At 45.1% G+C, this 22,296-nt stretch overlaps 2 protein-coding genes across 3 annotated transcripts in view; both read left to right on the top strand.

The window, feature by feature from the left end:
• The window catches only part of THADA (THADA armadillo repeat containing), a 154,371-nt gene extending 139,360 nt beyond the window's left edge, over positions 1-15,011 (top strand). For both annotated transcript variants that reach the window (XM_041477307.1, XM_041477306.1), the window contains exons 37-38: positions 10,008-10,174; positions 11,326-15,011. In XM_041477307.1, coding sequence (XP_041333241.1) covers positions 10,008-10,174; positions 11,326-11,664 — 506 coding nt within the window. In that variant the 3' untranslated portion in view covers positions 11,665-15,011. The remainder of the gene's footprint in view (positions 1-10,007; positions 10,175-11,325) is intronic.
• A 575-nt stretch (positions 15,012-15,586) lies between these two features.
• ZFP36L2 (ZFP36 ring finger protein like 2) lies at positions 15,587-22,094 on the top strand. The gene is given in 3 exon segments (XM_041477310.1): positions 15,587-16,305; positions 16,830-17,493; positions 17,496-22,094. Coding segments are annotated over 3 exon segments (1,404 nt in total). The 5' UTR covers positions 15,587-16,254; the 3' UTR covers positions 18,185-22,094.
• The last annotated feature ends 202 nt before the right edge of the window (positions 22,095-22,296 follow it).

Genomic DNA, 22,296 nt, shown 5'->3' with positions numbered 1-22,296 from the left:
CGACCATGGTACTATTTAGTAATCCACCTGAGCATGCCAAGGCCTCTGGAATGCCACATCTGCTGAAGATGCAGATGAAGTTGCAGGGAGCCATCCCACAATATCTGAGATGGAGATACACTACCCAAGTCCCTTGGAGCTTGCTAGAGAATGGCCTGATGACAGCTAGAAGTTTCCTAGCAAATCTTGAGCCGGCTGTTAACACATTCAGACTACAGCTGTATGGAAATGCCAGAGCTTGAGGTATTTCAGTCAGAGAGATACAAGTCATGCGACTTCCAGAGAGGTGTAGACCTGCCCATGTAAATAGAAGTGTCCTGGGTCACTGAAGGTGCAAAATCCAGAAGTCACCTAGGTGGCAAGAACTGTGTGAAGTAAAAAGGGTGTGAACCTCTCCTTAGGATCTCTTTAGTGTGAACATAATTCAAAAGAATTAAGAAAGATAGAGTCCTGATTCTAGAAATGCTTCAGTCATAATAGGATGGTTAGGATCAGTAGGTCTTTAATGTGAATCAAAACTTGTGGTAGTAGAGTGAGGAATATGTGTGTGTAATCTCATTTCAGAGAGTATTTCTGAAAGAAAGGGCAAAAACCAATTTGCTTTCAAGTGAAGTTGCTGGTGCATCATCTTCCTATCGAAAAGAGCCAGTGGTTCTCTCATGGAGTGAAAATGTTCTTGAAAAACTCTTTGGAGATAGATATTTTCCATTCAGGATTGTGACTTGGGGCTGTTTACCTGTTACGCACCTGCAGGGGAACTGCCCCTAAGTTCTCCTTAGATCACTGCCCCTAAGTGACCTGTAATCACTGAGTTGTTGAATAGGATAAACAGCACCTGCCTGTCTGTGTGACTGCAGCTCAATAGCCTAGCTGACTTTTTTTGTTGGAATGTCAGAAAAATTAAAACGGATCCCACTATACTACATTGAAAGCAATTTGCAAGTAGGCATTGCTAGGCGTTTTGATTTCGACAGAAAAAAGCAAGAAAATTCTCTTGGTCATTTGTACTTAGCACCTGCAGTGTGAATGTTTTGTGGTCCTGGTAGCTTCTCACATTTCAGACCGTTTGCAAATTCTGTTGTATTTTCATAGCATTGTGCATCTGTGTCCATATATCAGCAAAAAGATAAAAATAATGTGAGCTGTTCTTCACACGCATTTCATCCCATAGATGACATCTCAGTAAGAACAGACAATCCGGACTGTATTAGAAGCTTTTCATGGAAGTGTGGCTGGGCTTTTTTTTCATCAGGCGTTCATATAGTGAATGGTTTCCGTGGGCTTTTGCTCCTTAAGTGTATTCTCTTACATGGTGAGGGAAAGGGGTTTAGGAAATTGGCCAGTAAAGAAGCTGAGACTGTAGTATGAATATTTTTTACATTATTATATAAAAGATTTATGGCACTTTCTGTAAGAGCAATTTTATGGCCACTTCTTCTTGAATGCCACCCTCTTGAACAAGTAATATGAAACAAAGATAAAAATTAAATATAAACCATCCTAAAAACAGTGTCCCCCCATAACATTTTATAGAAGGTATCCAAAGTGATGCAAAGACTGAATTACGGAGGTTTCTGAGTTGGTTTTTTTTGCTATTCTGCTCGAAAACACCTTCCTTCAGTAAGTCCCACATACACTTGAACCAGATGTGTTATAGTAAGTTATTAAGTGCCTTTGCTCAGATGTGCTCAGTAGCCATGGTTTGCAGGAGTTTGTAACTGTGCCATGTTCCGCCCTTTAGAGAGAACTGCTGGAAGAAGGATGAGAAATACCAGTGTAAACTAACATTTAGGAGAAAGCGTAGAACAAGATCAAAACATGTTGTAACCTAAGAGACCTTGAAAATCAGAACATTTTTCAGTAATCTGAAATGACTCTAAATTCCAGTAATTCAAAAACGCAGAGTTTCCTTAGTAGTTGTCATCAGCTAAGTCAAGCTTGCATCTAGAATGAGAGTTATAGCACCAAAAAAGTTTAGTGTTGTATCAGTACTTGTGTAGAAATAAATAGCATTTTTATACTTGTTTTTGTGTCTTGCAAAAAATTCACCAAGATACACTAAATAATTCACATGAATTGGCTTAATTAAAGAAGGAGGAGAGAGAACTTTTGCACTGAGACTTATAATTGTCTTAGCAAGATTTACTGGTGTGTCTGGAACTCATTAAAATCAGTGGGTTTTGCAGGAGGAACTTTATATTACATCTTTTTTAAGAATTATATTATATATAAAATGTGTAAGTACTGTGATTTTTTACTTTGTATTCCCAAATTTATGTCAACACCTTAAAAGTTGTTGTCAGCCCACTTATACAACATTAGATCATCACATGGATGAAGGAACTGTTTGCTTGCTAGAATACAATGCCACTAATTAAAGTTGAAAGTGAATGGACTGAATTAGAATCAGCTCATCCATCAAACACTGCCTACTGATTATTTACTGACAGTGCTTCATTTAGCTCTATTAATTACTCAGTGGCACTGTTATGTAAAGGTCATGCTTGAAAAATTAGGAAAGAATACATGAAAAATTATTTTATGCGCTCAGTGCTGGAGTCTGGAAGTGGTAAATGTTAAACAGAGTGTTCATGTGAATAATCTATTAAATGTGCTTTTTCTTATCAGTGTTTTAATTGTGAGTGAGTAAACAGGACAGCAGCTTACAGATCTTGATAGGCTCTTCATGCAGGCTGTGATGGTCATGGCTGTGGCTCCATAGCAATAAAAGGAAAGTTTGCCTTTCTTTGGCAAAGAAAACAGCTTGCTTTTAAAATAGCTTGCTTTTAACATTTTTTTTTTTGTTCAGCCCAAATTATACGAATAATTATAATAATTATAAAATTTTTTGTACTCATTACCCCTTCTTTCCTTATTCCTTTATCCTTTAAATTATAAGCTTCTTACCATCATTCCCCAGATGTCACTCTAAAATTTCATCTATGATGCAGAAGTAACTGTGTCTCCTACAGCAGACCTGTAACATACAGCTCTTTCACATTCGGTAACCTTCATCAGTGCTAAGCAAAAATTTCTGTATAGTTGGTACAAGCCAGTAACAAGAGTCTTCAGTTATACATTTAATTCTAGTCATTAATACTAGTTTGGAAACCGTATTTACCTTATTTTTTTCCAGTAAATACATAATTTGAGTTTAAAAAACAGTATATTCTCATTGGCAGTGTTTTAAAAATTAGCTGAGTAATATTTTTACCTTATAAAAAGGAAAAGCATGAGTTTAGTGAGTTCAGGCAATGAGATACTGTCTTTTTGCTGTTTAAATTAGAACATGGCTTGGAGGGGGGGAGGCTCTGCAAAAGTGGTAATATAAGAGGTAAAGTCCAAAGGCTCATTTCCTCTGACAGATCTGTGAGCTGTGGTTGTTTTGTAATAAAACCCTTCGTGTACAGGAGCATGGCTTACATGGGAAAATCTTATGTATACATACATATATATTTAAAAAGGAAAAATAACGTAGGTACTGAGCTGAAAAATACTGTTCAGTTCACATTCCGGAAAAGGGCTTGAAAAGATGATGAATATGTTTGTGCTCTTTTGCACAAGAAGGGACTTAAATTTTCTGTTCACTCCTGAGCTGTAAGTTTCCATGCTAATCAGACATGTTATTAACTCAGATCTGTTTATAATCAAAGTCAAAGCTGAGAGCAGCATCACCGCCGCTCTACTCAGGGACTGCAACTATTAAGAAATTAGTTTTGATTAGTTTGTTTTGTAATGGTGTTGTGTTTTGACATTGTGTTGCGTGATGTCAGGAAGGGCCTCTTTTTAAAGCCATCCTGAAAAAGCACAGCTATAAAACAGACTCAGGCATGGTAATGGAAAACATATGAAGCAGTTGTACGTCATCTAGGGAATGGTATTTCTCGAGAGGATAGAAATGATCTAATTGCCTTTGATTTTATGAAACACTATGAAAAGGAATCTGCTTATATATTAGATTTTACATAAATGGTCATTTTAAAAAGTGGAAAGTTTGATGTTTGTAACTTAAATTGACACAGTGCAATTGCAAGAGCCATCTGCCAACCATCCAGATGCAACAGTTACCATTTCTGCATTTTCTTTCTCTTTTTTTTTGGTTTCTTGGTTCGTTTTTTTTTTTTTTTTTAGGGTTTTTTCTTTTGTTTTGCTTCTCAGCTGTCTTCTTTTAATCCTAGTGCCCAGAAGGGCGATATTGTGAGACTGGGTGGGTATGAACACCCCTTTAGTTACTTTTATTCTGCCCTCCTGTTTTATCAGTAGCAGCATTGCATGTTCAGTGACACCTACGCATTGTCTTGCTGTGGAGTTGCACAATTCCTGCCTATCTCAAAGGAGAATGTGTTTCAACATAGGAAATGCATTTTCTAGCCTCACTTTATTTACCAGCTCTTTTAACTCTTGGGTTGGGCCAATGGGATTTTTTTCATTCTTAAATTTGAAGGCTTTTTGAATTTTATGAATCTAGGCATATATAAACACAGCATTTTAAAAAAATATATGTGCAGCACTGCCTCACTCGGCTCTCTTATATTTCATATGCTGAGAATAGAATAAGCTTGATTATTACTGAACACTAAAAGGAAGACAATCTTTATACAACAAAAAAGTGATTAGTGATTAGGTGAAATGTTCCATTTGCAAATCTAATATTACAGGTATTAGTGACCGTGATGCTGAATCTGCCATCACTTGGATGAGAACCTGATATCTTGCTTGATACTCATCATCTTTTACAGTGATGTATCAGAAAACATGAGATAAATCCCCAGTTTTGCCAAGCAATCATTCAATGATCTTTGTTGCTTTAAAGGTCCATGCCTTTGTCAACTTCCCTCTGAAGTAAGAATACTACCTCATTTTACCAGGGTGGTATGAGGTACCATAATGATAGTGATGTACTAATATTTATAACTTTATGGGCAGCACTTTGTGCCACAAAGTAAAAAATATTTTACCAGTTCAGATGGTAGTGGTCTACCTAAAATACTTTATGTAATCTCAGTTAAAGAACTTACCCTATATATTTTCCTTGAAAACATCACTACTGTTGGTACACTGTTCTTTGTGAGATTTTATCTCTGAGCTGTTATACGAAGCTTCCTTGCAGATTCGCTTCTCTTTCTGTTTGTTCTGAACACAGTATATGTTTAAAAAAATTGGATTGCTCTTTGATTTAGAAGAACTTCAATTTGCAGTATAAAAATTACAAAATGCTTTGTTAGGCAAAAAATATGTTCTACTTTTATCCTTTGCCTATATTTTATCATGGTTGTCCATAAAATATGTGTATATGCTCTTAATACATCCTTTCAGTTCCCCATAATATCACAGAGGCTTTAACAGAGAACAATTGTATAGTTGGAGGACACGTAATAGGCTACTAGAAAAAATATTTACATCTGGCATGATCAAAGCTTTTGGACTATATGAATGTGTATGTGGGAGGTCTAATTTTTATGTGGGTGGATTCACAAAGACCAAAACACTGCCGTACTTAACCCCTTTCCCTTTATGAAAATTCAATTCCTCAAAATGAAAAAAGTATGTAGTACCTGATTCTTATCTTTATTTTTTATTTCAATGAGTAGTATTAACTATTCTGCTTGTAACTACTTGTTTTAAGTCATAGAGAATTTTTTTGGTATTTCAACCCCTGTAGTGGCTTATTTAGTAAGATGCTTATCTTGCTCATGATGTTTTTGCATGTTGGAACATATGCATATTTTCAGATTTAAAGAAACTCATGTTTTTAACACAATATTGATAGTCTGTAGAACGTCTGTGGACGGAGCTCTGCTGTATTTTCAGTTTAGAGCACTAGTTACATCTTCAGGTTTGGTTTTTGCAGGTTTAGTTCTTCTGGCAGTAATCAGCTGTGAGCCCTGGCCATTTGAATTTTTTTTTATTCAGTTACTTTAAATAGTTATATTACGAAAGGCTATTAACACTTAGTCATTTAAATAACCTCAGCATTTTGTTTGCAAGGCTCTGATGGGGACATTTGGGGTGATAGCTGACCTGGGCTAGCAGCTCGCTGAACGGGGAGGTCTCGCTCTCCCTTTGGCTTCTTTCCTTCCTCCTGCTGTCTTGTGATCTTCCCTTCCCCAGCCCCCAGCTACACCAGTTCTGACTGCAGGGTAGCCAGCTCAGCTTGCCAGCCAAGCAGAAGAGCCCACACGCCAAGAGTTGCGTGCCAAATGCCTTTTGTGCTGTTCTGAGCCTTAATTTACCAGGTGATCAGCAGAGTACCTGAGCTGGCTCCCAGGTAAGCCAGGGGCCTTGGGGGCTGTGGTGAAAGGGGAGCCACCTGCCCTTTTTGCCCCTGGTGAACTTGCCTCTTGCTCAGAGCACTCTCTGAAGTCACAGCATGAGTCACAAACACAGCATCATGTGTAATATGTGGCTTCTTGAAAATCAGCCCTGCCTTTGCAGGCAGATGATGATGTGAGGAGCACTTCTTGTAAACAGTGAAGACTGTACATTTCTTTTGAGAAGACACACATCTTTTGTGGGTATCTTCAAAGATTCTATGCATGCTTACAGCATCCCTGGCAGTTACTTTTAGAGCTGGGGGTCATCAAAGCAATAAAACATCTACCCTCTGTGAAAGTGTTTTTTACCTATTCAATCATGGGTGCCTATGCTGTTACACTTTGCTTGCTGTTACCCATTTGCATTACTTCAGCACTCCAGGCTTAGGAGAGTTGATACACTTCTTTTGGATATGTGCTATATCTCTTCATTATCCTTGTAGCATTGACAGTTCACAAATATAATCCTGAACTATTCTAGCATCAAATTTGTATAAACTGGTATCAAAGTCAGTTAATATCAGGGTGTTCTGTAAGTAACAGCAGCTGAGGGAGCATTTCAGAAATCATGGAGCTATTCCTGATACTCTGCAGAGTGGGATAGAATGAGCGGGTGGAAGTGAAAATTCTTCATCTGCCAGACCACTGGTATGTTGTTGAGTCTCTGTGAACACCTGAAGTACCAAGATGCTGCTATGTCAGCTTCTCTAACACAAAGCCCTTGCAAAGTAGGCAGACTCTTAGCAAGCTTTTGGAACCCTAAGTTTTAGTGTTATCAAAGTGATGTTGCTTTGTTTTCTCTAGTCTCAACACTAGAACTGAAACACAAGTTTTGTTGATCAGTTAAATGGCATTTGCAGTTCACAGAAAGGTGGCCAGTGTGTTCAGGATCTTCATGTTTTTCCTGGGTGCTACACATCCTTTGCATGTTTTCCCTGTATTTTTTTTATCTTTTTCAGTTTGAAGGAAAAAAACAGCAACAAAAAAAGACATGCTTTTTCCTTTGTTACAACTTGTAGGATTGTCTACTAGACTGCTATACTCTGTGACCACAAAACTGCCTTTTCTTCTGTGTCATGCTGTTGAAAAACTGCTAGCTAGCATGCAAGTTTAGTCTAAGCAGAACATCAGCATTACTTGTTTTGCTACCTCTTGGTAGTTTTCAGCGTGGTCATGAAATACCGCAGTTAGAGGCTCCAATCTATTTCTTGGTGCATTTCTCAGCAGTTCAGTGTTCTCATTCACAAAGAGAGCATCACTGTATGTATTTACACTTAAGGAGACTAAATGTTAAAAAGGCCCCAGAACTGGCAGTGCTATCTATAATTGGTCCTCCAAAGCAACAGCTAACTCAGCAATGGGAAGTATCATGTTTGGTTTCTAGCTCCCAGCATCACCTAATTTGCTAAATATTCAAATACAAATAAAGTGTCATAAGGAAGAGGCCTTATATAAATACTTAAAATCATACGCATTCAGGAATCATCATAAAACTAAAAAATATCAGCAGAATTCAAAAGAGCTGAATTTAAAATATTGCATTTTGTAAGCATTCATAACCAGGATGTTTGTTTCAGGCCCAGAACACCACACTCCATTTTAATCTCTGTTTTTTCAGCTCTGAAGATTGCCAGTATTGCTGAGGTCCCTATGGCACTTGAATGAAACTGTTTCCTGTCTAAGCCTAAGCAAACCAAAACAAAGAAGACAACCACTGTGTCCATTATTTAGAGTATAAGAGTGGTACCAAATGGGTACCAGCAACAGGGAAAGCAAGGGTTAAAAAAAAAAAAATCCCCCAAAAAACTCAAGCAAACAAACACACACCCCACAGCAGAAAAAAAAAAACCAAACCAAACACCAAAAAACAACAACAAAACCCAAATAAAAATCCCCAAGAAATTCCTGCAAAGGAGAGTCAGCAAAAACAAAAACAATATCTAAAAACCCCAATACCTAAAACAAATGAGATGGAAATGTTGCACTACACCCCTTCTCAAGCACTCCCTCAGAAAAAACTCTGGGCTGTCCTGATAATGTGACAATTCCTGACATGAAGAAAACAGATTTGAACATTTGATTTTGCTGTCTACCAGAGACAAACTGTGTATGTAGCATTATTAGTGTCACTAGGAGATTGACTGCCTGCCTTCCTGTTGCTTGTTCAAGGAGATTTCCATTTACCCTCATATAACTCCAAGATAAAGAAGGGACCATCTGTTCTTTCTCCTTCACTCCCTTCCTTATTATGGTCCTTTGTCCTCATCATCTCAAATACTAATTCATTCTCCCCAATGTCCTCAGTACATTGCCTGGTCTGTCAAGTGCATGTACTCATCTTTCCATCGGTCTGTTATGCCCTTAGATGTTTCCTTACTCTTTGGCATGTGTATTTGCCTAATCCTGGTGTTTTAATGTGAGTTTCTCTGCTGTGCCAATGTACCCCAGAAAACCTGCAGCTGGCCTGAGGCCTCGGGAGGGGTTACAGCACGGGGGTCCATGCTCTAGCTCTGAATGTGGGTTGTGAGGGAGAAGTCTTGGTTGCACCGCTGTGCCTCTTCCATGTAGATGGTTGTTCTCTTTCAGGAGAAATGCTTAAGTACAGTCACACACAAAAAGTAAGGTGTGCCTTCCATATCTGTATGGATTCTTACCAAATTCTGACTCTGCTGTGTTGTCTGCTCCCAAATTACTACCTTCAAGAATGGCATGTCCTTATGTACCACTACTTAGACCGTTCAGTGAACATTTTTCAGTTTGCTGGTGACTATGGACATGGATTAATTTTGCCAAAATCCTTTTTGCAGTAATAGGGATTTTAAAGAGGCTTGTCCACTAGCTCTCCTCTTCTGGTCTTTTTCCCGCAGCCCTTTTGAAAAGAAAAAAAAAATTGCATTAAAGTTACAAGTGGAGAAACTCATACCTGTGGACACACAGGACTTGTGGTATTTTTATATTCTCTGTTATCAAAGGCCGCCCTAGGACCCAGAGAGTTAAATCAGCATCTCCCCACATGAGAGCAGTGAGGAAGTTCAGGGAACAAATACAGTGTGGATGATAGCTTTGTGTACAGCACTGGCATGATGCCAAAACCTGTATAAATATAGCTCTGTGACGGGGTCGTAAACAGTGTCTGCCTTTCCCTTCTCAAACATCTTTTCTAAGCCTGTCTTCGTGCCTGATCTCTCTTACATGTGTGTGTGTGTATGTATATCTTTTATATAAAGAGATTACACACCAAATAATTACTCATTTTATATGCCAGCCCTTTAAAAACATATCATGTGTTGTAGGTTTTGAGTTCCAGTGAAAATGTTACATGAGATCTAAGGCATAGCTGTTGTTTGGCAAAATTAGTCACCATGTAATAGTGACAGGACTGTGTGGAGATGTTTTTAAGAGACATACCTGTATATTTAAACCCAGATTAATAAATGTCACTACACAGGCAGGAGACAAAAAAAATTAAGCATCAGCATTTTCAGTGGCTTCATGTATTATTCTGGAATTGAGAGAAGGCCCCAAGTGGCACAGAAGTAAACATCCATCTAACTTATTTGCAGTATAATTTATCATTCTACACGTGTTTGTGTAAGTTTGGCATCTGTTTTCAAGAAATCATTTTTGTGCTGATTTTATTTGAAAATGTTTGCAGTCTTGCTCTATATTCTTACACATATTTTCTCTCAACAGAGTTTGCATTTAGGATAGTGAATGCTCCAATGGCCCTGGATTTAGCCTTTGGCATAGTGTGTGAGCTGCTGCAGCAGTGGGGGGAGATCCATGCTGGTGTCCCAATCCTGCTGGAGTGGCTTTTGGGAGACAGCGACCTGCAAAGAGATGGGGAGACTTCTGCTCTGGTACTTTTAACAACCCGTTGCTGTAGCGTGTTAGAAGCACTATAGTTCTGGAGTCTTGTGGTAGGAATAAATGAAATGTCTCATCTGATGAAAGCTGATAATTGCTACTGCAGTACTAACTGATTTACAGTCTTTTAAAAAATTCACATGGATATTATTTAGAATTAAAAGAGTTTTATGTCTGTTTCCTGGTAATACCACCATAAAATTAAAGAGATCAATAAGCAAACATTGAAATAAATCAAGAGTTACTTCACCAGGCATTGTTGACTGAAACATTTTGAGGCTGCAATGTAATTACATTCAGTATTATTGCAGATGATGGCTTCCCTTGAATTTAAACTGCTGTTAGGGGTGCCAGGCACATCTGGGCGTTCAAGACCAGTGTTCTACCAATGCTGGCTTTCCCAGAGATAGCATTTAAATATTTGGTAACTTTATGCCATCATCCATCTGACTGGTTCTGCATAACACATGAAACAGTCTTGCTTACATCAGTCATTGATTTCAGGATTGTTTCTGTAAAGCTTTGCCACACTGGTTCTGTGAAAGCTGTTACTGTATAAATATACTGTGTTCTTTTTGTCTTTAGAAGACTGTAAAAGTCAGTGCTGGAAGGTATACCAGAAGGAACAGGAGCAGCTACATCTTTGAGAAATTTGTTGGCAATTAATATGACCCATGAAATAGATCATTAATCTTAAGTCTGTAGTTTAGGTGTGCATTTCTGATGTTTCACTGACCAATGCAATTTTCATTTAATCCAGTCAAAAAGCTCCATAATATAGCAAATTACCATACTGCTTACAGAGGTCTTTGTGAAATATAATACTGTTTCATAGGGGAAGGCAAGCACATGTGAAGGATTAGGGCTGCTATTTACTTCCACTATTTCCCAAGACTTGTGCCATAACTGCCTGATCTTTGAAGGTAAAATTTCTTCGGCAAAGTAGGAACCTTTTTACTGTGTTTTCCCAAACCTTTAAGAAAAGGCATATGAATGTTTACCTTGTTTTTAATATAAAAAGCTGTTCTGTGACAGCCTCAGTCATCAGTTCTATATATCTCTTTTTTCATATATTTTATGATTTTCTCATTGTTATCAAACCACAAGTAATTTTCTAATCACTGTTGGTTTTCTTTTTGTTAAGGAAGAAGATGATTCCCTGTTTGATAAAGGGGAAGTGAATTTTTGGGCAGAGAAGCTGACTCATGTGAGACAGCTGAGTAAGCACCTTTTACATCTTGTATCAGTGACTCACCTCACCTTACCAGATCATGGGGAACTTAATCATCTATCAAGAATAGCACTGGACCAAGCCCACCGCATTGAACACCTTCTTGGAGCTCTACCTCCGCTTCCAGAGTTTTCCAGAACTCCAGAATTCACAAGATTGGCTATTCAAAAGGAGAGAATATCAGTCTGTCTTAAAATATTAAATCTGCTGAAGCCTGATGACACTTGCAAAAATGAAATTCTGGAAAAGTAAATGACTAAAACTTCATCCTCAGGGAGCTGCACACATTACTGGATGGGCAGGGAGACTGTATTCCAGTAATGTTCAAGGAATCAGGGATTGCTGTGATGACTTCAGGAAACCTGCAGTACCTTCAGTATTCAGGCTAGAACTACATTTTTTTGTATTGATTAATTGTGCATTGATTTATTTTTTATGGGACATGCAGTGGAAGACTTTTCCTTTTAAATGCATTTGCTAATTTCATTCAGATGAGCATTGTTTATTACAGCTACTGTAGGAAGTAAAGCAGCTAAACTTAATATTTTCCATTCATCCAGGTGCAGGCCACCTGTAGTTCTGTTATGTTTTGTTCCACATTTTTACCTCCTGTATCTTAATACCAAGAAAAAGGGGGGGTTTTTGTCTCATTTCAAGATTTAGCATGTAACTTATGAAATAAATATGCTTTTTAAAAAACCTTTAAACGTTTCTAATAGAAAAACCATGACTTTTTTGTTTATGGGAATTTTTAGAGTATATTTTAAATTTTACTGCATTTTGCTCTGGAGGAAGACAAGGATTTTCACTTTGGTAGTAACCCTGTTTTGCACATTGAAACAGCATTAGTTAGATTTCTGCACGCCTCTTTTCTCCTTTAAATGAAGTAACTACTTTCATAAAATGGCTCTAAAATGAAGACTTGCTATGTTCAAAACGAAGCAGCTGTTCCATTGCAAACGGAACAGTTTCATCTTTACTTCCACCACCTTGCTCTGCAAGCAGGCCTGGAAAGCGAGGTCCTGCCGAGGAGCGTGAGGGCCCTCGGAAGGTACCAGAGGTGTTTGTGCGCTGCAGCCCTCGCTTCTGCGAGATGCTCTCACCAGGTGGGGCAGCTCTAGGGACTATTCTGACTGCTCCAGGGTCTTGCTGAGTCTAAAATACAAAAAAGCTCATTGCGCATTGAATGTTTTTTTCCTGCAAACTGGAATTGGGTTTCGATATGAAAATGAGACATTAAAAATAAATGGTGATGTGGAAAGGTTGTGTTACCTTCCCATAGCCGAGGGCTGCAACTGGACGTGTGGCTGCGGTGTGGCTGGGCCCGCCACAACACGGATGTGCGGCCCTGTACGCCGTCATTTCTGTGTCCTTGGAAGAAGAACATGTCCGATGAACGCCTGGTTGCTTTCAGCCTCTTCACCTGATGGTGTCAGAACGCAGTTTAGCTCCCAATCCCGGAGACGCCCGGGTGCCGCCCGAGCGCTCGTCCCGCGGCCGGGCGCGGCTCGGCGGGTGCGCTGCGCGGCCGCCAGGTGGCGCCACAGCACCGCCGCGCACGGGCCGGGCCCGCGCTCCCGCCGGAACGGGATCGGGATCGGGATCCGGATCAGCCAGGGCAGGGTAAAGGCTTGGGCCGGCGCTTCTCGCAGTGCTGGGCGCTGCGGTGCCCCACAGCCGATCGCTGCTCTCTTGAGTTTAAATACTCTGCTGTAAATAGAGCTAAGCTGCTGAGCTGGGTCCAGTGGACATCAACGCTGCACAAAGTCACCACTTAAAAAAACCCAACAAACAGAATTTAGGAATAAAAGTTTAGTATTTGCTCTGTTTCCAGGATTCAGGGTTACTTATATAAGAAGTAATTTTATGGCGAAACTTGAGGCTTCAACAGGCAAAAGAGAATGTTGGAATCCGAAATGATGTTTCACAGAATGCTCACTGTCCAACTCAACAAACCATGCTGTGAGTTAGGCTAAAAATTAATTTGTATGCATCTGGTTTGAGCTCCTGGGGAAAGAATAGCCCAGATTGTGTCTGGAAGCCACTCTTAAAAAAATAGTCAAGACCTGTACAATTAATTAACAGCTGCTGATTCTGTCACATCTTTCCATCATTTCTGAACTAGTGTGGCAACAGCTTCTATAGTAGGAGACAAAAAGAACTTTTTTATGTATCAAAATAACTGTAAAGTTCTGAGACCTTGCTCATGTCAGTGGGTAGCATAAGACTGTGTAGTAACATTGGCTTCTTTTATAATTGGGTAGAATTTAAAACGCATATGCATATACATTTGATACTGGCAAGTCGATAAATGCAGACAGGTGACTGCAGACAGTAATAGACCCACAGTGACCCACAGTAAAACTTGGTGAAGCCTTGAGGACTTGGTTAATCAGTTACCAAAGAGCTCGAAAACCCGGTCTTCCTTATTGTGGTTTTAAGATGCAACTGGAACCTCTGTCATCCTGCTTGAGTTTATAAGAGAGCAACCAAGAACTATATCGGTGCACATACATTTCACCACACCGTGCTGATGATGGGTTACTGTGTAACTAGTAAATGAAGAACCTTTAGACCCTGAGGAGCGATTGCAGGCGAGTGTTAGCAAAACCTGATGCCGGAGCACTTATCGGCCGTGTGTTTGATCAAAGTCAGTTTATCAAAGTATTCCTCCCAACGGCGTTGACACATTGATCCGTGCATGATTGTCACAGTAAACTGTTCCCTCGGTTGTCTGGCAGTCAGGATCAGCTCCGAGGTGATGTTTCCATCGCAGAGTTGTGTGGGAGGAGGAAGAGTTTGAACTCGGGTCAGTGCGGAGGCGACTCCGACCGGCCCCGGAGAAGGTTATGGGAAGCGATACGCGCTACGGCTGCAGCCCCGCGTTCCGGCGGCTCCCCGTGTGCGGGGCAGCGCCTGTCGTCGGGACGGGAGCTGCGGCCCCCGACAGGGCGGGAGGAGGGGAAGGAGCAGGAACGTGGGATGTGTCCCGGCACCGCTGGGCGCAGGAGCCGGCGGCCGCTGGGGGGCGGCACGTCCCCGCCGGCCGCGCGGGCAGCGGGAGGGGCCGGGAGCGGGGCCGGGAGCGGGGCCCGGAGCCCGCCCGGCCGAGCCCAGCAGCGCTCGCCGAGCGGCGGACGGGCCCCAGGGGACTGCCGGGACACGGGAGGGAGTGAAGTTTGGGCTTTCCGCCGCCCAGCCCCTCGTCTTTCCCGGGAGATTTCGATCTCCGTTTCCGGGCTCGTCCAGCCGTGGGTGACGGCTCACGGGCGGTGCCAGGGTCCGGGCAGGGTCCCGCCCGCAGCCTCCCTCCCGCAGCGGTGGGAGGGGGAGGACGAGGGGAGGAAGCAAAGGAGGGCGTGAGCCGCTGGGCAGCGGGGAGCGAGGGCGAAACCCGGGGCGAGGGGCTTTGGTGACACCCCCGCTCCCCAGCCCGAGGTTCCTTTCCTTTGCAAATGTGTTTGCACAGCGCCGCGCTCCTGCTGACGTGGTCGGGTTTGCTCCCTTGGAGCGCGCGGGACTGCCATCCCGGCTCGGAAACGAAAGAGGATCAAACGCCTCTGCTGGCTTTAGCAGCCATAAAACTTTACACGTCCGTCCGCCTCTGTTCTCTTTCCCATTTGTCCCGGGGCCGAGCAAACGCGGGAGGGGATGGGGGTGCAGAGGAGCCGCCGCCGCCGTTCCCACGTCGTGTTTGCGCGGCCTTATCGGCGCGGGGGGGGGCGGGGGTGTTTTGCACGGCGGCTCCCGGCCCGCCTTGGCCGGCGGCCGGCTCGGTCCCGGGAGGGCGCCTCGCCGCGGGGACCGGCCGCTGCCTTCGCCAGCGCTCCGGCGGTGGGGGGGAGGGCACCTGAGGCGGCGGCCGGGGGACTCGATGGGTCTCACTTGGCGGGGATGAGGAAGGAAGGGGCCGAACGTGGAAGAGAAACGTGGGAGGGGTGCGGGGCGGCGGAAGGAGATGCAGACAGGGTTAGGTGCGGGTAGTGTATCAGTCAGGCCAGTGCGAGGATAATGCCACCTCGCCTCCGCGCCTGGCCGCCAACCTCTCCCAAACTTCAGAAAAAAAGTAAGCGCCAAACCCGAGGTCCCCGAAAAGAGGGAAGCGGCGGGGCGCGCAGCCCGTGCCCGGCCCCGTCCCTCCAGCCGCACCGGGGCAGCGCGGTCCCGACCTTTGTTTCAAGCAATTACGTGGCAAAAGTTTATTTTCGGCGGGGCGCGAGGAAGAAGTGTCCTCGGCGCTGCCGCGCCTCTCGCCCGGCCCCGCGCGTCCTCCACTCGGCAGCAGCCGCCCCCGGCCGGGGACGCGGCCGCCGTGCGCGGGCAGCGGCAACGCGGAGGCGTCGGGGAGAAGAGGGGCGCTCCACAGGGGCCGAGCCCGTAGGGCGCTGTGAGCGCTGCCTCGGCTGGTTCCCCGCTCCCCCCGCCTCGTCCCACCCGCGCTGCGGGCGCACTGCAGCACAGGCGCTCCCCACGAACCTGCCCCGCCGCCGCTGCCAGCGCCCTCTGTAAGACTCTGGGCGGCCCGACCGGCGGGCTGGAGCGGGGCGGGCCCGGCGGGCGGCGCGGGGCGGGCGGAGTGGAGCACCGCCTCCGCGACAGCGGCGGCCGCGTTTATATGGGAGCGGCGCGGGGAGCCGCCGAGTTCCCGCAGTTCGCCCGCTGCTGTGCAGCCGCCGTCGCCGCCTCGGCCCGGCACCCGCCGTCCCGCCGGGAAGGAGTCGGGACCGTTTCGGATCTCAAGCAGACGGCCCTCTCCTATTTAGTCGTGGCTTTTCCAAACCCTCCGAGGAAAGCGGGATCTTTCGGTCCTTCCTGTATATCCGACCATTACAGGATCTAGAAATGTCGACGACACTTTTATCTGCCTTCTACGACATTGACTTCTTGTGCAAGGTAGGGAAGAGCGCGTTTGGCTGGGCGGGACGCGGTCTGCCGCTGCCGCCATGTGCAGCGCTCCGGGCAGCTGGGGCAGCGTGGCGGGACGGGAGGCCCGTGCCGGGCCGGGCTCTGCGGGCGGGTCACGGTCTGACAGCCGGCCGGGGACAGCAGCTGACGCAAGGCTGCGAGCCCCGGAATGCCGCCCCATGGTCTCCCGGCGGCCGCGTTCGGGGCGGGCTGGTCCTGCAGCCGCGGGGGAGCCGGGCCGCCCTGCAGCCCCTGCCCGCATGTTGCGCTGCTAGGAGGAACTTTTTCAAAAGTTGCAAATGCAGCAGAGCTGGCGCGGGGGTTTCTCCCCGGCGCTGTCCTGCCCCGCCGGCGCTATCGGCAGACCCGCTTTGGGGGCGGTCGGGCGGCGCGACCCCCGCCTCGACTCCCGCGGCGGTGGGGAGCCGTGGCCGTGGGCAGGCGGTCACCCGCAACACCCTCTCTCTCTCCCGCTGTCTCCCCCACCCCCTCCCCTCTCCCCGCCCCGGCAGACGGAGAAGTCCCTGACCAACCTCAGCAGCATGCTGGACAAGAAAGCCGTGGGGACCCCGGTGACCCCTCCCAGCTCCAGCTTCGCGCCGGGCTTCCTGCGGCGGCACTCAACCAGCAACCTGACGGCGCTGGCCGGCGGCTCCAAGTTCCCCAGCCCTACCGGCTCCAGCTCTTCTTCCACATCCTCCTCCTCCTCGTCGTCGTCCTCCTCCTCCTCGTTCGGCAATCTGAAGGAGACGGGCTCCGGCGGAGGCGGCGGCAGCAGCAGTCCCACGGCCCTGCTCAACAAGGAGAACAAGTTCCGGGACCGCTCCTTCAGCGAGAACGGCGAGCGTAGCCAGCACCTCATGCAGCAGCTTCAGCAGCAGCAGCAGGCGGCCGGTAAGGGGAGCGGCTCCGGCGGCGGCGGCGGGGCCCCCATCAACTCGACGCGCTACAAGACGGAGCTGTGCCGCCCCTTCGAGGAGAGCGGTGCCTGCAAGTACGGCGAGAAGTGCCAGTTCGCTCACGGCTTCCACGAGCTGCGCAGCCTCACCCGCCACCCCAAGTACAAGACCGAGCTCTGCCGCACCTTCCACACCATCGGCTTCTGCCCCTACGGCCCGCGCTGCCACTTCATCCACAACGCCGACGAGCGCCGCCCGGCGCCCGGCGGGGGCACGGCCGCCCCCCCACCGGCGACCTGCGCGCCTTCGCCCCCCGCGAGCACCCGCTGGGCGGCGGCGGCGGCTTCGGGCACCCGCGCGGCGGCGGCGGCGAGCGGCCCAAGCTGCACCACAGCCTGAGCTTCTCCGGCTTCTCCGCCCACCACCACCACCATCACCCCCCGCACCCGCACGGCACCGCCCCGCCGCCGCCGCCGCCCGGTGGCCGCCTGGACGCCGCCCTGCTGGAGAGCCCCGGCGGTTCGCGCACGCCGCCGCCGCCCGCCTCCGCCTCCTACTGCGAGGAGCTGCTCTCGCCGCCCTGCGCCAACAACGCTTTCGCCTTCTCGGGGCAGGAGCTGGGCAGCCTCATCGCCCCCCTCGCCCTCCACACCCAGAACTTCGCCGCTGCCGCCGCCGCGGCCGCGGCCGCCGCCGCCTATTACCGCTGCCAGCAGCAGCCGCCGCCGCCCGGCGGGGCCTGCCCGCCGCCCCCCGCCTCGCCGCCCTTCAGCTTCCAGCCCCTCCGCCGCCTCTCCGAGTCGCCCGTCTTCGACGCGCCGCCCAGCCCGCCGGACTCGCTCTCCGATCGGGAGAGTTACCTGAGCGGCTCCCTCAGCTCCGGCTCCCTCAGCGGCTCCGAGTCGCCCAGCCTGGACTCGGGCCGCCGCCTGCCCATCTTCAGCCGCCTCTCCATCTCCGACGACTGAGGGAGGACGGGGCAGCGGCCGGGGGGGCCTCGCGGCGGCCCTGCAAGTAAGTTACCGAGCGAAGAAAGCGAAACCTCTCCTTCCTCTCTATTTTTGGTTGGTTTTATTTTATATATCTGTACACCGAGAGCTGAACAAAACGAGAAACAAAGCATTTTGCAAAAGGGCAAATGACACGAAATGAACAAACCTATTTTTATAGAGAGACCTTGGAAGAAGGGGATTTTTGTTTCGGGGTTTTTTTGTTGTTGTCGTTCTTTGGAGACAAGTTATGATACGCACCAGCAGCAGCCATTCCATCTGTGTTCCTAAAAAAAAAAAAAAAACAGCATTAGAAAAGACAGCACCAGAAAGCAACAAACAATCCGGGGAGCGCCGGTTCGCCAGCCCAGCTCCTCCAATCCTGCAGACACACAGAAAAAAGTTACAAACTAGTTTGTCTTTCAATCCAGTTCAAATAAAAACACAGAACATACTAAACCTATAAGCTTTTTTTTTAGGAAAAAAAAAAAAAAAAGAAAAATCCAACATCCTGCCAAGAATATGCCTTGATAACAACCTTCTTTTTTATATATATCTATATATTATTATTATAACAAATGCTAAAACCTTCATTCCAAAGTTTAATATTGGTTCCATTGCCACCACTTAGTGGATGTTTGGCTTTTAGAACAATTTTTTGTTGTTGCTTTATTTGGAAGCACTCAACTGAGTTTAGTTTGTAATTGTTGGAGAATAACTGCTGATTTTTTTTAAATTTTTTTTAGCTGTTTGAGTTGATTGCATGTATGAGTCACTGCACACAACTCAATATGAAACTATTTAACTTATTTATTATCTTGTGAAAAGTATACATTGGTAATTTGTTCATACTGTATTTATCGGGTATGATGAAAAGCAATAGATATATATTCTTTTATTATGTTTAAATTATGATTTTCATTATTAATCGGCAAAATGTGGAGTGTGTTCTTTTCACAGTAATATATGCCTTTTTGTAACTTTCACTTGGTTATTTTATTGTAAATGAGTAAAATTCTTAATTTAAGAGATGGTATGTAATATTTATTTCATTAATTTCTTTCTTTGTTTACGTAAATCTGAAAGATTGCATGGTTTCTTTATAGAAATCGGTCTCGATGCTGTGGAAGTAGTTTGCGGAATTTCTATGGGTTTTTTTTTAGAATGTAAATGGTTGTAGCCCGTCCGAGTTGAAAAACGAGAGAGAAAAAAAAAAAAAAGAAGAAACAGACTGACTTAGCAATCAGACTTCAAAGTGGCAAATCTAATTCAGACTTTTTTAAAATAACCAAAAAGTATTTTTGTTGCCTAACTCCACGAATCACACTGTGATATAGTCTCAAAGTATGTAGCAATAATTGGGGGTCCCAGTATTATGTCTCACAGTGCCTTCTTGAGGGTCCATGCTTGCCTTAAATATCTCTCAACCAAATAAGTATTTTTCCTAATGCTTGAGATAATTTGAATGTAGGGATGGGATTTAAGTACAGCAAAATTTCGCCACTCTATTTTATAAGAACAGAGGCCATCTTTGGATCTGAAACTTTCTATAATACAGGAACATATCTTGTTTATTGAATTCCAAAACCTGTAATTTTTTTTTTCCTTATGTAGAAAGTTGGGAGTTTTCCAAAAGTTTCCTGGACGGTGGATGAATGAGCAGTAGCTTAGTTTTGTTTGTACATAGGTACAGATTGAGCACTATGTACTCTTTTGGACTACTTTAACAGAAGTATGTTTTGAATGTAACTAAAGGATAAGTCAACTTGAGTTGTAATATATTTTTCGGGAGTCAGTTCACTACAGATTATGTGAGACTGTAAACTTTGTACTGTAAATGTTTTGTAGTTCTCCCAATAAAATTTTTTGGAAAAAAAAAAAAAAAATCAACAACCCCAGTAACCCTTCAAAGTGCTGAGGCCCTGGCTGCCAGGCAGGAGTATTTCTTGCTAAACACCACCACCTCCCAATCACAGATATGTCTAGCTACAGATTAACCAGTTTGCACTGCCACTCCAGGCCGCTCCTGCAGCCCTCGCTGGTCGGTGGCCAAAGTTAATAAACGTTTCCAGAAGGTTCGGGAATGTCAGCGGTGTACTGTATCCTGCTTTTCTTTTTTCTTTTTCCTTTTTTTTTTTTTTTTTAAATTTTAATTATTAAGAGGATGGAGAATCAAACTTCTGCTGCTTTTTGTGTAACAGCTGGAGTGGCAAAATCTAGTAGTTGCATTTATCAATCACATTGCTTATGGGGCTATGTGAATGTGCCATTAGCCTTCCTGCCTTGTTTGGGGTGAGGAGGAAATGGCAGTTTGGGTAATAAAAAGGCATAATTAAGGTTTACCCTTTGTCCCAAAAGCTTTGTTCCTCTTCACTCACAGGAATGCGGACTTCTGCCTCAATGCTCCCGTCACCCAGCTGAGGGCATATCTGTGTTAATCGGGCTAGCATTAAATGTGCTAATCAGTTTTCAGGGCTTGGGTTTTAAACAAATTACCTTTTCGAGGCTGTATTTATATAACTAAATACTTGGCAGCCTGGGGACTGTGTGAGTATTAATACTGGAAGAATTTTAGCTAATATCTCCACAGTTTGGCACCCTATTCCAATCAGTCCCTTAAACTTTTTAAGTCACGATTTCTACCAGCTTATTTTTGTTCTTTTGTCATACTAATAATAAATGTTGTTAACATTATGGCATTTCTGCGCTGCCTGGGCCGCCACAGCACTTTCTATAAATACAAGATAGAATGTAATACCAGTGCCATATGTTTGTGTAACAAACCTTGGACTGACACTTAGTTTAAAATTAAAACAAACGTAAGCAATGTATGACAACACAGCCCAGCTACAGGAATCACCTTTTTTTTAATGGATCAAAATTGCATTTTGGCTCAAAATTGCTCCCTTTGATTCCCAGACTAATTTCTGATGAAAGTTCTTTTTGTCGCTGTCTGCACAGTGGCACTGAGCTCTGATGGGTCCTTGCCCAGGCATCCCTGGTACAGATGCTTTGGCTGCAAGGAGCAGGCCCATGCCAGTGTTTTGGAGGAACAGGGAGTGGCTGTTGGTTTGACCGGTGTCTAAGCTGATGTCTTAACTCACTTTGGGATTTTGAGATTAATTTTCACACTAAAACTGCATATATAAGGAGTGCATGCCTCATTTAATTTCAGATTTTCTTTCTTTAGGTACAGTTTTTGCTTCTCTCACTTGCCCACCTATTCCCCTGAGCCTGCCTTTTTCTTGCCACAGTAGATAAGGATCTTATTTATTTTCTATATTTCCCTTATCTGGGACAGCTGTACTCGCAACAGTGCAGTACTTCCATCTTCCCTGTGGTTTTCTGTTGGTTGAACGGGATCTTGGTGAGGGTGCTGGCCTTGGCTTTGGTGTCTCCTGGCTGGAAGAGGAGCTCTGAAAGCTTTAGAGCAGCTGCCCCACATGAATCACAACCGTGCCGGTGTCAGTGCCAGTGTTCTGTGTGTTAAAAAGTTGCTGCCAGGACAGGAGGGGTGATGGCCCAGCGGTGTCTCCCAGCTGGCTGCTGGCATGCCAGTGTGTGGGGACAGCTGGGCTCGAGCTGCTCTCTGCCCAAGTGACCCTCTGTGCTGCACCCTGCTCTGTTTGTATCTCCAAAGTGTGCTGCAGCCTGGCCCGTTGCACTTCCGCTGTTCAGAAATCCGGGAGTCCTTGAACTGGGAAGATAAAGCGTCTGTTTCTTGTGCTGCACAATCAAGTGTTAACCTTTAAACTGGTGACTTATGTTGTTGACTTAAGCAAATGTTCTCTTGCTTTCATTTCAAAATTCAGCAAAGCGTGTAAAGCTGGTCAGGCCATTCAGAACTTTCTGATACTTTGCAATAAATCGATAAATACTGTGTAAAAAATAAACTGTTTTTTTTTTTTTTCCAAGAGCTTTGTGTTAAGAAGGAACTCTAAGGTTTCTGCTGTTGTCCATCAGAGTTGTGATATAATCTCTTAATTGCTGGAGCACTTAAAATTACTTTAAAGGTCTGGAAAATGGGGCCTTTACTAATCATTGGTTAGGACTGAGGCTTGCATGCTTGTTTTATTTTATAGTCTGAAAGA

The sequence above is a fragment of the Pyrgilauda ruficollis genome, unplaced genomic scaffold (assembly GCF_017590135.1).
Source record: "Pyrgilauda ruficollis isolate IOZ18807 unplaced genomic scaffold, ASM1759013v1 scaffold4, whole genome shotgun sequence".
NCBI lineage: Eukaryota > Metazoa > Chordata > Aves > Passeriformes > Passeridae > Pyrgilauda > Pyrgilauda ruficollis.
This window is presented reverse-complemented; position numbering and strand designations above follow the sequence as displayed.